Source organism: Stomoxys calcitrans, chromosome 1 (genome assembly GCF_963082655.1).
Source record: "Stomoxys calcitrans chromosome 1, idStoCalc2.1, whole genome shotgun sequence".
In the NCBI taxonomy this organism is placed as follows: domain Eukaryota; kingdom Metazoa; phylum Arthropoda; class Insecta; order Diptera; family Muscidae; genus Stomoxys; species Stomoxys calcitrans.
Genome location: NC_081552.1, coordinates 22,010,440 through 22,027,619, shown reverse-complemented (window position 1 = coordinate 22,027,619; position 17,180 = coordinate 22,010,440). Strand labels below are relative to the sequence as shown.

At 37.5% G+C, this 17,180-nt stretch overlaps 1 protein-coding gene and 1 long non-coding RNA gene across 5 annotated transcripts in view; both read left to right on the top strand.

Annotated features, from left to right (window-relative positions):
• Window positions 1-11,910, top strand: part of LOC106085042 (calcium-transporting ATPase type 2C member 1) — a 661,371-nt gene extending 649,461 nt beyond the window's left edge. For all 4 annotated transcript variants that reach the window (XM_059370779.1, XM_013249052.2, XM_013249050.2 and 1 more), the window contains 2 exons: window positions 8,133-8,448; window positions 8,506-11,910. In XM_059370779.1, coding sequence (XP_059226762.1) covers window positions 8,133-8,448; window positions 8,506-9,205 — 1,016 coding nt within the window. In that variant the 3' untranslated portion in view covers window positions 9,206-11,910. The remainder of the gene's footprint in view (window positions 1-8,132; window positions 8,449-8,505) is intronic.
• Window positions 11,911-12,168: 258 nt separating this feature from the next.
• LOC131998494 (uncharacterized) lies at window positions 12,169-15,518 on the top strand. The gene is made up of 2 exons (XR_009398741.1): window positions 12,169-14,545; window positions 14,624-15,518. It is a non-coding gene; the product is annotated as an uncharacterized LOC131998494 (long non-coding RNA).
• The last annotated feature ends 1,662 nt before the right edge of the window (window positions 15,519-17,180 follow it).

Genomic DNA, 17,180 nt, shown 5'->3' with positions numbered 1-17,180 from the left:
CTTATTGTCCCTATCGATACCTTTCTATTTTTATGAAGTATGAAAATATTTAGAAAAAAATTTAGAATGGTTTTTACCTTTTTTTAAATTTAATTAATTGAGACAGTTATTACTGTGCAGCAGTACTTATTGATTTATTTCATCATAAAGAAGATGATGTCAGTAGGCTAGAGGATGCGTGCAAGACTACCAATTATGACATCCTTGAGTTCAATACCATGCGGCACAAAAATAATTCAAATTTTTTGTTTTAAGGGCAATAGTAGAGAGTGACGGAGGAAACCGCGAGAACAGCGGTAAAACGAACGAGACAAAGCAGCGAGAGCCGTACAAAGAAAACAAAAACACCACCACCCGAAACAAAGCACATGCGTTGGATGGTTATGGTTAGATGGTTTTTTGCCTTGCTTATGGATATATTGTTGTTGTTGTTATACGTTGGCTTGCAACAACAAATTTGTACATTGGATCGTTGAGATTCAAAATAAATTGTTGCAGGAAAATTAACAACTTTCGTAGTCGTTTTTTTCGACCAAAGTTGTTGTTTTTCAAAATTATTTTTATCTGTGCAGATGTGTGCTTTACCACCTACTCTAGTTGAGTTGGTAGGTTGTATCAGAAATCGCAATACAGATAGCCGATCAAACACTCTTAAGCAGCATCACACATTTTGCCTTGCTTTTGAAAATACTTTGCTTTATATAGAAAGCATTGAACAAAATGATCTATAGCCGGACAATATCCTGCCATGGAATCTAAATAAGATTTTCAGAGCAAAAACAAAAGACGCAATTAGTCAAAATTTTGTCAAAATTTTAATTCTATAAAAAAGTCTTTTTAAAGGACCAAAGGTGATTGTGGAAAAAACATTTTGACGTTATGTTTTTTCTACAATCATCTTGAGCCTTTTTAAAAAACATTTTTTTATTTATCATCCTCGCCATGAAATTGTGCGTCCTCCATGCGCTACCAGTGATCGATGGCAAAGAATCGTAAGGTAAGGTGAGGTTCCTGTTTTTCGTTTTCACTCATGTATGTATGTATTTGCTGCGTGAAATAGCTATCTTATGCCAAAAGTCCTTTCTATGAGTTTTGATTTCTTGGCAAACATACGAGTATGTTCGCAGTCATAAGGGGAGTAACGATGTGAGTTCAATAGCTAAGTCCTTTCTCCCATTATAAGTGTTAAGTGTTAAGTGGAGTAAAAAAGTTAATACTACTGTGTTAAGACGATTATTTTCTGTCTATATGAGTATAGCTAACCCCAAGCAGTTGTTAGGCAACATTATACACAGGAGACGATAACATATTTAAGCTGCCCATCCTTAAAAGGTACACAGTTTATTGAAATCATTACAGTTTAGTTAAGCCAAGATGGGTTGAATTTTTAATAAAAAAAAAAAATCATATCTTTTGATTTTTTCCTTTTTCCTGAGTTTTCAAATTTCTTCTGCTTAAGACATCTTTGGCATATTCTTTAAGACTTTACAAATTTCCCCCCTTCATATATATTGTGCTATGGCCATTGATTATGGGTGGGGTTCCATTGATTACATGTCGCTTAGAGTTATTTTTCTCATACCATTCCTTTTAGTTGCAATGTCAACAACACGACTGATTCAGAGGGAGAATAGTTTGCAATGCAAACAAGATTTTCTTTTTTTTAAATGTATATGATGAGGGCAAGAAAGAAAAAACAACGACTGGGACGATGACATAGCAATCGCGAATAAAACAGCCAAGTCTGCAAGAGAGTCTAACATTGAAAATATCGCAAAGAAAATTAAAATGACATCAGAGTAACTTGTTTGCCAGGCGTATCGGAAACAATGTGGTTCCAGGAAAATGAGAAGAAAAACACACACGAATACTAACAACAAACTAGCATGATATCTAGTAGTAGCAATCAGGAAGGATATTTCAAGGCAAAAGGAAGAGGAAAACAAGCTTCAAACACAGACATTAGACAGCTATATCATGAAACAGAAAACCTCTGTATTGTAATACAGCGTTGTCGAGCATAAAAGTAAGTAAAGCAAAGAAGACATTAAGTTTGGGTGGGGTATATAAAAATAAAAGAAAAGTTCTCAATGAAGCCTGCAGTGTTGAGAGGGGTTACCTTCAAAAAATATGATGATTCTATATGAAAACTAAATATTGTTTTTGCATCAAAACTCCTTACAAAATGTATTTTAACAAAAAATTTAGTTAGCATTTTATTTCTACAGAAACATTTATCAACAATTTGTTTCTATTTTTTTTAAATTTTATTTGCTATAAAAAACCATTCATATTAAAACCTTCGCCAAAATTAATGTTCATACAAAATTTTATTCTGAAATTTGTATGCCCTCCACCATAGGATGGGGGTATACTAATTTCGTCATTCCGTTAGCAACACATTGAAATATTGATCTAAGACACCATAAAGTATATATGTATATTCTTGATCGTCTTGACATTCTTAGTCGATTTAGCCATGTCCGTCCGCCTGTCTAAATCACGCTAACTTTCGAAGGAGTATAGCTATGTGCTTGAAATTTTGCATAAATACTTTTTATTAGTGCAGGTCGGTTGGGATTGTAAATATTCCAAATCGGTTCATGTTTTGTTATAGATGCCTATATCGGATCTTGACTTCTTGAGCCACTAGAGGGCGCATTTATTATTTGATTTGACCATCAACAATTGTGCCAATTATGGTAAAAATCGGTTCAAAACCTGATATATCAAACCGATTTCGAATCTTGACTTCTTGCGCCGCTAGAGGGCGCTATTATTATCCGATTTAGCAGAAATTCAGCATGAAGTGTTTTGGTTTGACCAACAACAATTGTGCAAATTAGGGTCAAAATCGGTTCAAAACCTAATATGGCTCCCATATAAACCGCTTTCGGATCTTGACTTCTTGAGCCACCAGAGGGCGCAATTATCATCCGATTTGGCTGAAATTTTGCACGAAGTGTTTTGTTCTAACTTCTAATAACTGCTTCAAGCATGGCTCAAATCGGTTCATAACCTGATATAGCTCCCATATAATCCGGTCTCGGATCTTGATTTCATGAACCTCTAGAGGGCGCAAATATTATTCGATTTGGCTGAAATTTACCATGAAGTAAATTTCAACAACTGTGCCAACCTGATGTAGCTTCAATATAAACCGATTTTCAGGTTATAATTCTAGAGCCTCTAGAAGGCGCAATTCTTATCCTATCTGACATAAATTTTGCACAACGACTTCTCCTACAAACTTTAACATAGGTGTAAAATAGAGAAAAGAGATATCGGTCAAAGACCTTGACAAATGCGATCCTTGGTGGGGGGCATATAAGATTCAGGCCGGCCGAGATTGCGACGCTCTTTCTTGTTTTGTATAGTGTCGGCTATAGGCCAAGAAAATCACAAATTTTGAATATTTTATAGTAGTAGATTTCGCCGCGGCAAAAACATTGTAGTCAGCAGCACCAGGTTTCAACATAATAATATTCACAAAGCCACATGGCTGTCACCCGATCAAAACACGAGGAACCAAATTGATCACGTTGTGATAAAGGGTGATTTTTTTGAGGTTAGGATTTTCATGCATTAGTATTTGACAGATCACGTGGGATTTCAGACATGGTGTCAAAGAGAAAGATGCTCAGTATGCTTTGACATTTCATCACGAATAGACTTACTAACGAGCAACGCTTGCAAATCATTGAATTTTATTACCAAAATCAGTGTTCGGTTCGAAATGTGTTTCGCGCTTTACGTCCGATTTATGGTCTACATAATCGACCAAGTGAGCAAACAATTAATGCGATTGTGACCAAGTTTCGCACTCAGTTTACTTTATTGGACATTAAACCAACCATACGAATGCGTACAGTGCGTACAGAAGAGAATATTGCGTCTGTTTCTGAGAGTGTTGCTGAAGACCGTGAAATGTCGATTCGTCGCCGTCGCAGCAATTGGGTTTGTGTTATTCGACCACATGGAAGATTTTACGCAAAGATCTTGGTGTAAAACCGTATAAAATACAGCTCGTGCAAGAACTGAAGCCGAACGATCTGCCACAACGTCGAATTTTCAGTGAATGGGCCCTAGAAAAGTTGGCAGAAAATCCGCTTTTTTATCGACAAATTTTGTTCAGCGATGAGGCTCATTTCTGGTTGAATGGCTACGTAAATAAGCAAAATTGCCGCATTTGGAGTGAAGAGCAACCAGAAGCCGTTCAAGAACTGTCCATGCATCCCGAAAAATGCACTGTTTGGTGTGGTTTGTACGCTGGTGGAATCATTGAACCGTATTTTTTCAAAGATGCTGTTGGACGCAACGTTACGGTGAATGGCGATCGCTATCGTTCGATGCTAACAAACTTTTTGTTGCCAAAAATGGAAGAACTGAACTTGGTTGACGTGTGGTTTCAACAAGATGGCGCTACATGCCACACAGCTCGCGATTCTATGGCCATTTTGAGGGAAAACTTCGGAGAACAATTCATCTCAAGAAATGGACCGGTAAGTTGGCCACCAAGATCATGCGATTTGACGCCTTTAGACTATTTTTTGTGGGGCTACGTCAAGTCTAAAGTCTACAGAAATAAGCCAGCAACTATTCCAGCTTTGGAAGACAACATTTCCGAAGAAATTCGGGCTATTCCGGCCGAAATGCTCGAAAAAGTTGCCCAAAATTGGACTTTCCGAATGGACCACCTAAGACGCAGCCGCGGTCAACATTTAAATGAAATTATCTTCAAAAAGTAAATGTCATGGACCAATCTAACGTTTCAAATAAAGAACCGATGAGATTTTGCAAATTTTATGCGTTTTTTTAAAAAAAAAAGTTATCAAGCTCTTAACAAATCACTCTTTACATGGAAGGCATTCTCATCCAGCGTGTTAGATGTATGATCGATCCGACTCACCAAACTGTTCGATGAAAGCACTCCTTTTCGGATGATATAATGGCGCAGTGGCAAACCATTGCCCACTCCATGAAAACTGCCGCGAAATCCGTACTGGAGTACCGGAAGCCTCTCCCAAGAAACCCATGGTACGACCAAGAATGTCTTGATGCTACTGAAGCCAAGAATGCGGCATACAGAGCAACCCTGCAATCAGTAGCAACGCGCCAGATGAAGGAGATGCATCGGGAGAAAAGGAGAGAGGAGAAACGTCTATTCCGCAGAAAGAAAATGGAAATGGAAAGACGTGAGTGTGAGCGAATTGAAATGTACAGGAGTTAGAATGAAGTGCGGAATTTCTACCATCAAACCGATGGCTTTGGTGCAGGCACATCCTTCTGCAGAGACAAAGAAGGAAATCTGGTAACTGACACTAATAACATGCTCAGGATATGGAAAGACCATTTTACCCAACTACTAGTGTCCGACGATGGCGGCGAAGAGGAGAGCCGACGGATTACCCGCTGAACTATTGAAGACCGGAGGCGTCACGCTGATAAGGCGTATGCATCAGCTTGTCTGAGCAGTGTGACTAGAAGAATGCATACCTGATGATTGGAACCTCAGCATACTATGTCCTGTACACATGAAAGGAGACAAGACGGAATGTGCAAACTACAGAGGAAAAAAAGTCTCCTCCCCATCGCATAAAAGATACTCTCAAGCGTACTGTGTGTAAGATTAAAACCTAAAGTCAATGAGATAATTGGGCCCTATTAATGCGGCTTTGGGACCTATTAAATCCACCCTATTCATTCGAGAAGGACAAATCAACACCTACTACATTCTCTTTCGATACCCCTATACGTTCAAAGGTATTTGAAGCCATATCTGAGTTTGGTATCCCTGCAAAATTAATAAGACTCTGCAGGATGACACTTGCTGATACACGTTCCTCAGTAAGAATAAGAAATAATCTCTCCGAACCTTTAATACCGAACGAGGTTTCAGACAAGGATACAGCCTATCGTGTGATCTCTTTAATATCCTGCTGAAGAAGATTTTACGAAAGGCAGATGTGAATAGAAGAGAACACATTCACTCACCTATGCCGACGACATCGATATCAAAGGTCGGTCACCGAAAGTAGTATAATAGAAGATAATTTATAAGCGCCACATATTTTGTGCTCAAATTAAATTCCAGGACATAAAATCCTCCAATGGATCCCAGAAAATGCACTTTTTCTAATTTTGAACATTTTCAGGGACGCAACAAAAGTAGACCCACATGGACAGCAAACGTCGACATCATATTTTTTGCCGCTCTTTTGACATTTCTCTTTAGTAGGGTTTGCCATTTCATGATGGAGAGATATTAGAGCCAACAACAAAGTCGAAATTATTAAAATTTACTAACGAAATACGGAGTCAGTGGCCTCAACGTTAAGAGCTTTGGCGATGAGGCTCATTTGTTGCTGAATGGCTTTGTCAATAAGCAAAATATGCGTTATTGGTCAGACAGCAATCCACACGTATTCCACTAGTCATCATTGCATTCCGAAAAAATTACGGTTTGGTGCGGTTTAAGGGCCGGCAGCGTCATTGAGCCGTACTTCTTCCGTGATGATCAAGACCTGCACGATACTGTGGATGAGAATCGCTACCATTGAAAGACGACAAAGTTGTTTTTTTTGCTCCAATTGAATGATATGGACTTGGAGGACATGTGGTTCTAAAAAGACGGCGCCACAGCGAATATCACAATCAATTTATTCGAAACCAAGTTTGGAGAACGTGTTATCTCACGAAATGGTCTAGTCGATTGGCCGCCTCGGTTGTGCGATTTGACGCCCTTATGGCATCGAACTAGAGCTGGCAAAATATCGATGGCACTATTGATATTTTATTTTGTGTCTGAATATCGATTGATTTTTTTCCTATCGACACTATCGGCAAAGTAAAATTTTATGCAAAATTGAACAAAAATACGTTACACGACCCTCAAGTTATCCTATTTAGATCTGGCAAATATCGATGGCACTATGGATATTTTATTTTCCTATCGATACTATCGGCAAAGTAAAATTTTTTTTCTTCAAAATTTAACAAAAATAAGCGATTCGACTGAATGAATTTAAGATACATTGCACCTATAGAGGGCACAATTTTCATCCGGTTAGACTAAAGCTTTTTACAGTGATCTCTTTTGACTTCCAACTGACTTTATTAGATGTGGTTTTATTCGGTCTGTGCTTTGAAACTGTTTTTATAAAAACCGATCTCTTATTTTACCTACTTCTTTTCTTTTGAAATAAAGGTGTTGGGAAATTGACGATACTACCTATATTTATTATTAGAAATATCGAAAATATTGAATGTTGCGATTATCGACAGTTTGCCAGCTTTAATCCTATTAAAAACATTGCGCCTACAGAGGGCGCAATTTTCATCCGATTAGGCTAAAATTTTGTACAATGATTTCTCTCATGTCTTCTAACTGACTTTATTAAATTATTCGGTTTTATTCGGCCTGTGCATTAATATTCTTTCTCATTTTTGACATATCGGTTCAGATTTGGATAAAGCTCCCATATAAATCTATCTCCTGATTTGACTTTCTGAACACATGGAAGCATAATTTTATTTGTCCTATTTAGCTGAAATTTTGCACATAGTGTTTTGTTATCACTTCCAGCAACTATGCAAAATACGGTTCAAATCGGTCTATCGGTCCCGATTTGACTTCTTGAGCCCCTGGAAGCCACAAGTTTTATCCGATTTGGCTGACTTTTTGCATGTAGTGTTCTGCTATGACTTTCAACAACTGTACTAAGTAAAGTCCAAATCGGTCTATAACCTGATATAGATCGCATATAAACCGATCTGCCATTTTGAATTCTTGAGTCCTTACAAGCCGTAATTTTTGTCTAATTGGGCTGAAATTTTGCATGCGCCAAAATCAGTCTATAACAGTCTGATTGCTCCCATGTAATCCGGTCTATCGATCATCCTTGTTTGGTTCCTATAAGCTTTAATCTTTGCTGGTTTGACAGATGTTTGGTAATAGGAATAAAATTATGCCCTTCAAGTACATTTAGTTTGTATAAATTTTTAGCAGAATCCTTGGTGGTGGCTTCCCAAGATTCTGCCCGGACGAACTTAGCAAGCTTTGTTTTTTGTTTATTTTCCATTTTATACTATTATCAAATTAAAAAAATGTTGTTCTGTTTCTCTCTTTACAGCTAGCCTCATTGGCATTGACACCATTCACCATCAGACTCTATCTGGCCAGGAGATTGATCAACTCAATGAACATCAACTGGACAAGGTTTGCAATAATGTCAGTGTATTTTATCGCGTTACACCACGTCACAAACTTTCGATTGTGAAATCGCTGCAGCGTACCGGCAATATAGTCGGCATGACTGGAGATGGTGTAAATGATGGAGTTGCTTTGAAGAAGGCTGACATTGGCATAGCCATGGGTAAAAATGGCACCGATGTATGCAAGGAGGCTGCCGACATGATATTGGTCAATGATGATTTTCACACAATAATGTAAGTTTTCCTTCAAAAAAATTAATGATGTTTTTAAATTTATTTTTTTACTTTCAGAGCCGCCATTGAGGAGGGCAAAGCCATCTTCTATAACATACGCAACTTTGTGCGTTTCCAATTGAGTACTTCTATAGCGGCTTTGTCTCTGATTGCCTTGGCCACTCTTATGGGTATAGCCAATCCTCTGAATGCCATGCAGATTTTATGGATTAATATTATCATGGATGGCCCACCGGCCCAGAGTTTAGGTGTGGAACCTGTCGATCATGATGTCCTTAAGCAAAAGCCTCGAAATGTCAAACAACCCATGATTACCAAATCGGTTATAGTCAATGTTTTGCTGAGTGCCAGCATTATAATATTGGGCACTTTGTGGGTATTCCAGAGGGAAATGGTAGATGGCTCTTTGGGTAAGACCAAACGAGACACAACCATGACATTTACCTGTTTCGTATTCTTCGATATGTTCAACGCTCTCTCCTGCCGCTCACAAACAAAAAGTGTTTTCACCATTGGCCTAACCTCGAATCGCATGTTCCTAATGGCTGTGGCTTTCTCAATAATAGGCCAAATGCTGGTCATCTATTTCCCACCCCTGCAAATGGTATTCCAGACCGAGGCCCTCTCGGCCTATGACATACTCTTCTTGTTGTCGCTGACCTCCTCCGTGCTGATTGTGCAGGAGATCAAGAAATGGTTCGAGCGCACCATGGAACGCAAAATGTACAAGACACGCTCCGAGTTGGATTTTGTATGACAAAACGAAAGCGCTGGAACATTGTTGACCAAAAAATCGAATTGAATTCTCTTCTCTCTACACACAGAGAAAGAGAGAAATTTTGAATAATTTTTGAAAATCACAAATTTTGAGTTCTTAAGGATAATAGATGAAACAAAAACAGAATATAATACAGATTGTATGTCTATGGTTTGTTTGTAATTGTTTATAAGAAGGACGAAGAAGGACTAAGGAAATGAGAGGAGCAAGATAAACACACAAAAAAACAAAGCTCAAAACTGTGTAAAGCAACATAGAAATGCTAAGAAATAGCAAAGGAGTGAGATGAAGTGAGATTTAAAATCAAATTTGGATAAAGGATTATGCCAGCCAAACTGTAATCCCGACCTAGAGAGCATTTAGGCATTTATAGTTCATTTCACTATTTGACAGTTTTGGTTTTTGTTTAGTTCTAGTCCCCTATAAATTTCCTACCCTCGAGATCAGTGATTGGCCAACAGTTATTAACAAAATCCCTAACAACAACAAGTCATTGGCAGTTTTCTTAACAATAAGGAGAGCATATTCTGTTTTTTTAAGCAAAGAATTTTTTTCCTCGTCTTATTTATGTTTTATGTTCGACTTTAGTTTCATACACTTAAGTTTGCTAGTTTAGTTCTCCCCTCCCTCCCCCCTTGTATGTATTTGTTGTAAGTAAATCACAACTAGTTATAGTGAATGGACGGATCATGATGATCAATGATAAAAAAAAAATCATTTCATTTTTAAATAGCATTATTTATTGGATCTTTTTGTTGCATTTTTATATTCTTTTTCACTGTTTTTCGCTCTCATTTGCTTATATTATATTTAAAATTATTTTTCCATAGTTTTTTATGAAATTGTATTGTTTCGCTATAAGTTTATTTTCTAAGTAGTAAAATTTTTCTTTCCTAATTCGAATTATGTAAAATATAATAAAAGTTTAATTAAAAAAGTCACAAATTAAGAAAAAAAGAGGGATTTGTTAAATTGAAAATTTTTGTATTAAAATTTTTCAGACATAAATTTAATTAAAAAATTGTCAAAGGATGGGCGAGCGGGAAAAAAGGTTAAATTTAAAATTGTTATTCAAATAATTGTACTGCGTGTTTATAATAAAGGAAAATAGTGTGATAGAGCTCGGTTGAGATGCTTCTCCGTCAACGATAAAATAAGTCTCTGCTGCACTCATCTTTATAGCATTTTACAGCTGTCCAGAGTTGCCGCCTGGTGTAATTCATAAGAGTAGCCATCATCCAAAAAAATGGATGACAACTTGGCCAGCCAGACAATATCTCGTCCTCGAGTCCCAAGGGCTCTTCGGAATCATCCTCATGATGGCCATCTTTTTGGTACACTTCTTCAACCTCTGGACACAAGGCACACCATGGCTTCATCCTGTCACTGCTGGCCACAGTGCTGAATTGACGTTAATTGCGCGATACTCCCTTGATGTCTTCAATGACGTTTCTGTCGAATCGCAAAACTTTCTTGACGATGTATCGGCCTCTGTACTTTATTTGACAGACTTTATTCATAGAACTGTCAAATAAACCTACTTTTAAGCATCAATAAGTTTTGTGTTTATGGGCATTAGTCGCAGCATTGACCGACGCATTGATCTTCCATTGTACATATCTGAGTTTGTTGTCGCAGACCTTGGAATTCGTTGAAGTCCTCAGGAAATAGTCTAGTCCACCCGTTCGACCAACCCATTTGCTCGGGGTGTTCGTACTGCAACCTCGGCAAACATCGACTATGTAAAGGTTGTTCCTCGATCAGTCACTATTCGTCTTGGCAAATCAAAGTTTAGCTGGTTTAGCGCGTACAGCACTGGCTTCGTCTTCGTTGATCGAATAGGAATAGTCGCAGAGTAATGAGTCATTGCATCAATAATCGCCAATATATGCTCATTTCCACGTCGACTTTTAATGAAAGGACCCGTGGGGTATCCCTCTTCTCGGCTAAAACAGCATTCGAAACACGATTCCATGAAGCCTTTCACATAGTTCCTCATCCGTTTGAACCAGAATTGTTGCCCTATCTTCTTAATGGTTCCATCTACTCCTGGGTGCCTCAACTTCATCATGGGATTGTCAAACTATTCTCCATCGTAAACCATTTGGAATGACCAACAGGTCCTTAAAGTAATGCGTCTGCTGAGATGAAACAACTTCAACTCTCATAGTGGCCATTATCTGCACAAGCTCAGGATTCTGCTTCTGCATCGTCTAAATTCAGGCACCTGTCGTAACGGCTATCTGCATCAGCTTCGCTGTTAAGTCTTCTGGGTCTGCTTTCTCATCCACGGGAGGTCTACACATCGCGTCGACATGCGTCATGGGCTTTCCCGGATGATGGCAAGAGTTAAAATCATATTTGTGCAGCTTTAACAACCAACGCGACACACGTGGAACCATCGGTGTCATGGTTTTCATACTCGAAATGGCAGAGCATTCAGTGTAAACAGTAAAATGTTTTCCAAGTAGCTACATTCTGAATCGATTACACGCTTCCACTAGCGCAAGAACCTCTAACTCATATGCATAGTTTTTTACTCTCCGAACCGCTGCACATTTGACTAAAATAGCCAATTGGTCTTCTTGACCCGTTATCTTCAACCTGGATGAGAATTACGACAAATTCTATGATACTCGCATCTGTGCGCAGTTCTTGATTCTTATTGATATCGTAAATATCCAAAACTGGTTATAGCTCGAATCAGAGTTCTAGAAGCATTTTCACATTTGTCTGACCAATCGAATGAAACGTCCCTCTTAGTCAATCTAGTCCGTGGGGGCAGCAATGTGGACATAATTCTCGACGAACTTACGAAAATACCCAGTTAAGCCCAAAAATCTTCTATCCTCGGTCACATTCATTGGTGTTGGAAATTCATCAATCTCTAATAGTTTTCCATCGGCCTGGTCGTATACCATCTTTGTCCATCACTTCATGTCCCAAGAAGGCTGTCCTTCATTAAAAAAAACATTTCTATATCCGAAGAGTTAACCCTTCTCGTCGGATAATTTCTAAAAATTCTTTCAAATAATTCCTGAAGCTTTCTTCAAAAATATCGGACGCAACAATAACCTCGCCACCATTGCTAACAACTTTATCCCTTCAAGGTTCAATCAGCTTCACCATCATCTTCTGGAACTTAGACGGCGCATTCTTAAGCCCGAAAGGCATTCGATTAAATTCAAAATGACCACTGTGAGTGATGCGAGGTGTATCCCTTCGACCGTTCTTCTCCTCCAATGTGTTAGTTTTTACCTGAAAATATCGACAACACACCATCCACAGTTGGCATTGGTCATGGCTGTTTGTCAGTTACCTCATTGAAAGCCTGGTAATCAACACATAGTCGGTCTTCACCATTTGCCTTTGGCGCTAGTACAATGGGAGGTGCGTATAACAATGATGACGGACGGATAATGTACAAATCCAAAAGCTCGTTCACTATTCGGTCGACCACTTGTTGTCTTGGAATCGGTAACGCATATGGTTTTCTCACGAACAGTTTGGAAGGTTTAACCGATTTTTCAATCTTTGTTGCATTACACTTTCCATTCAAATACTCACCGAAACAATTCTAATTATTGTGTTATAAACAAAACAGTTCTTTCTTTTCATTGTCTTTCAAATTTTCAGTACACCCAATATTATTGTAAATTTTCATTTACCACTCGGCCATTCACCATAATATCCTATTCAATTAGAACTTGATAGGTAATTTCTTTATCATCGACAGCAAAAAGTTCACAATCATAGCATTGTCTGTCAATTGTTAATTTAATGCTTGCTGTCTTCAACCCCGTTTACACTGCTCTTTAAATCCGGATTTAATGGCTAGATCATCTGTTTTCCCTTTATAAAATCAGCTGATTTAATGAGCAATGTAAACGGGGTTTTACGCGCGCAACGATATTTGACTCCCGCGAAACCTTGGAGGGATTTACAACGCGGCACAAATTCATAATACAGTTTCTCGGCTACGCATTGCTTTACCAGGGAAAGCGCATTTCCCGAATCTATCATTGCAATGAAACTCAAATCATTTCATTTCACATCTTTGGTTATCATTTTCGTTTTTACAATCGCATTCACAGATTTTTTGCACTCTACGGTGGCTTAGGACAATTTTGCGATATATGCGATATGATATATATTTCGATTTATTATCACATGGTCTACGTTAGAAGTCTTTCTTTGCAGGCATATTTTGTCGTACTTGCTCATTTTGAACTGTGACACACTGTACCGATTTCAATATATCCGAACACTTAACGAATGACATTGCGGATAGAGTTCTCCCTAAAACCTCATCATGTAGCCCGTTAACAATATATTTAGTCATCGCTTTATCGTCTAGAGTACCATGGAGACCGATAGCTAACATGCTACATTAGTACTCGACCATTGTTTCACCTTGGTTTTGTTTAGTATTCATCAATTGAATCTCGGCACTATTTATAACGCATGGAAAGTCGTCCGAAAATGCAGCAACAAAGTCTTTGCAGTTTTTAAATACTGGCCGACCATTAACACAACATTTCGCGGCGCCTAATAATTTACTTTGAATTGTGAATGACACAATTCCATCATGCCACTGGTATACGTCTTTCAATTCTTCAACCCTTTCAACAAATTGAACTGATGTGATGAGTATCAATTAATAACATGATTAATAAAAGCAAACAACGGTTGGTTATGAGAATTATCCTACTTGGCTTTACCGTGATTAGCTATATCATTGTCTCCAAATAATGCTGGTGTTGAAATAAAACATTCCATCGTAGTTGATTGAACATAAAGTTCGCATCATCTACCATATTCGATTGGCTGCAAAAGCCGAATTGAATTTTAGGTTATGCCGTACACATAAAACAACAGACGACAGACCATCACAATTGCATACTACACTCACTGCGATAACAGTGACATGCATTTGTATTTGTATTTTTATTATGATAAAACCCATACAAAAGACAGTGTCTTATATAAAGCATGGGTTAGTAAATTGATAAATACAATGAGTTCAACAAGTTTTCATTTAAATAGAACAATAATTGGTACAAAATATTTAACAATTTGAGCAAAGTTACTGATACAATATTTAAGTTAAAAAAAAGTTTAAACAAAACAAAAAAAAAGAAAAAGAAACTTTAAAGAAAATTTAACAATTTAATCAAAGTTACTAATAAAATAAATTAAAAAAAAATAGTTATAAAAAAAACAAAACAAATAATTAATTAAAATGATTATAAATCAAAGATTTGAACTGTCGCTCATTACTTATAATTTGAATACTATTGGGAAGATTATTCCAGAGAAGTATAGCATTAACAAAGAACTGTTGTTCAGAAACACGATATTGATGACGTATTTGTATTACTTGTTTACCTCATGTAGAGTTAGCAAAACGCAAAACAGAAGCCAGATATGACGGTTCATTGGTATAAATTATCTTGTGGATCATTTGCAACAAGCGTATCTTAAGGAACGAGTTAAAAGAGACACCATATACTTGTCTGGAAAAGTCAGATACCCGGTCTCTTCTACGCAAACCAAAAATGTATCTAACGACATCGTTAAAGGCCACATGCAATTTATTCCTATGAGTTACATCACAACCGTAAAAAACCTCGCAAGAGTATAATAGTTTCGGCAGAATAAACGTCCTAGCCAAAAGCATTCTTATTGACAAAGGGGTATACTGTCGACTCATATATAAGTTTCGTTAAACGCCGTAGGTCCTGCCCACTGTCATTCTGACATGATTCTTCCATGAAAGTCTATCATCAAACTCCAAACCAAGGTTTCTTGCAGATGAAACAATCTCAATTGGGGCTCCAGCAATTGCCACATCAAGATTGGGCGGCATTGTCACCCGATTCCTACCAATTACAAGGCACTGTGACTTTATTGGATTTAAAAGAAGTCCGTTGGCGTTTGCCCATGTGTTTATCCTATCCAAGTCATTATTTAGTCGAAGTACGCCATCGATCAACCTCCCCGGCGAGGAGCTCATATACAGCTGTACGTCGTCGGCATACATATGAATACCACAGTTGCGCAACTGTCCAGGAAGGTCATTGCTATATAAGGAAAAAAGGAGTGGGCAGTGCAGTTCGTGATCATTGCAAAGAAACAGTTGCTGGAAATGAGAAATACGGAGTGCCTATTTCAAAGATGAAATAAAAGTTGAGTAAATAGATTTAAACATTCTCTTAAATGTATTTACTCAACTGTTTTTTTTTTGTCATTCAATAACGACAACTAATAAAATTTATTTGCTACCATATAATGACACGTTTTTGGGAGAAATTGGTTTGTCAAAAATCACTAATTTTACAAATTCAACAGAAATGGTTTTGAAAATTTTCGTAAGTGAAATTGCCATAACCCCTCTCAGTGTCTGGCAGCATTTCCTGCTGTCTTTAAAAAAAAAATATTGGTATGGCGATAAGCCATGTCGTGAGCACTAAAATCCAATTTACTCAAAAAATGCTAAAACAATAATTTTTTGCAATAAAAACTTAGTGGCTGATAAAATTAGGAGATTTTTTTTAACTTTTTTTTCAAAAAAATCTAAAAAAAAAAGAAAATAAAAGAAATACCAATATCACTATAAATTCCGGGTGGACAATGGCATCGATGGGTTGATTTTAATGGGTTACATTCTTTCTATTTAAATGAAAAGTGACTAACTTGGAACCTGTTTTAAAATAAAATTACAAAATTAAAATACTGCTCCCGTTTCCTAAATACATGCAATAGATAAAAATTTCGCAATATGGCCTGGAATATAGTACGATAAATACCGCAAAAATCGGTAATTGCTTTTTAACAGCTAATTGCAGTACTATAAAAATCCTTAATTATAAAATAGGGATGAGGGTTTTATGATGCATTCACCCCTTTTGTCAAATGTTCGTTTAAGGCCATCCTATAAAAGGTAAACAAATTTCTTTGTTTACCTTTTATATGAATATACCCCCTTTTATATGACCCCCACCACCGAAGGGTGGCAGTATATTCATTTTGTCATTCCGTTTGTAACACATAGAAATATCCATTTCTGACCCCATGAAGAATATATATATTCTTGATCAGCGTAAAAATCTAAGACGATCTAGCCATGTCCGTCTGTCTGTTGAAATCACGCTACAGTCTTTAAGAATAGAGATCTTGAGCTGAAACTTTGCACAGATTCTTTTTTTTTTTGTCCATAAGCAGGTGAAGTTCGAAGATGGGCTATATCGGACTATATCTTGATATAGCCCCCATATAGACCGATCCGCCGATTTAGGGTCTTGGGCCCTTAAAAGCTACATTTATTATCCGATTTTGCTGAAATTTAGGACAGTGAGTTAAGTTAAGCCCCTCGACACACTTCTGCAATATGGCACAAATCGGTCCAGACTTGGAAATAGCTGTCATATAGACCGATCTCTCGATTTAAGGTTTTGGGCCCATAAAAGGCGCATTTATTGTCCCATTTCGCAAAAATTTGGTACAGTGAGTTGTGTTAGGCTCTATGACATTTTTCTGCTACTTGGACCAAATCGGTCCAGATTTGGATATAGCTGCCATATAGACCAATATCTCGATTGCAAGTCTTGGGCCTATAAAAGGCGTATGAATAATCCGATTTCACTGAAATTTGACACAGTGGGTGTTAGGCTTTTCGACATCCGTGTCGTATATGGTTCAGATCGGCATAGCTGTCTCTAACAGCCCCTGTTTTTTTTTTGTTTTTGTTGTCGTTGATGATGCAATGCATTTGTTTTCGAAAGATGGCATTAATAGAGAAAAATGTGACATTTGAAGGGCTACAGTATACAGTATTAGTATACAGTCCAAATTCTAGTCATTGCTATAATCGACTAGCAAAAGTGGTAGCTTTTCGCGTCTGCTTTGCAGCTCCGTCGTTTTGTCCGCACGCTTAGGGTGCGAACAGAGAGTA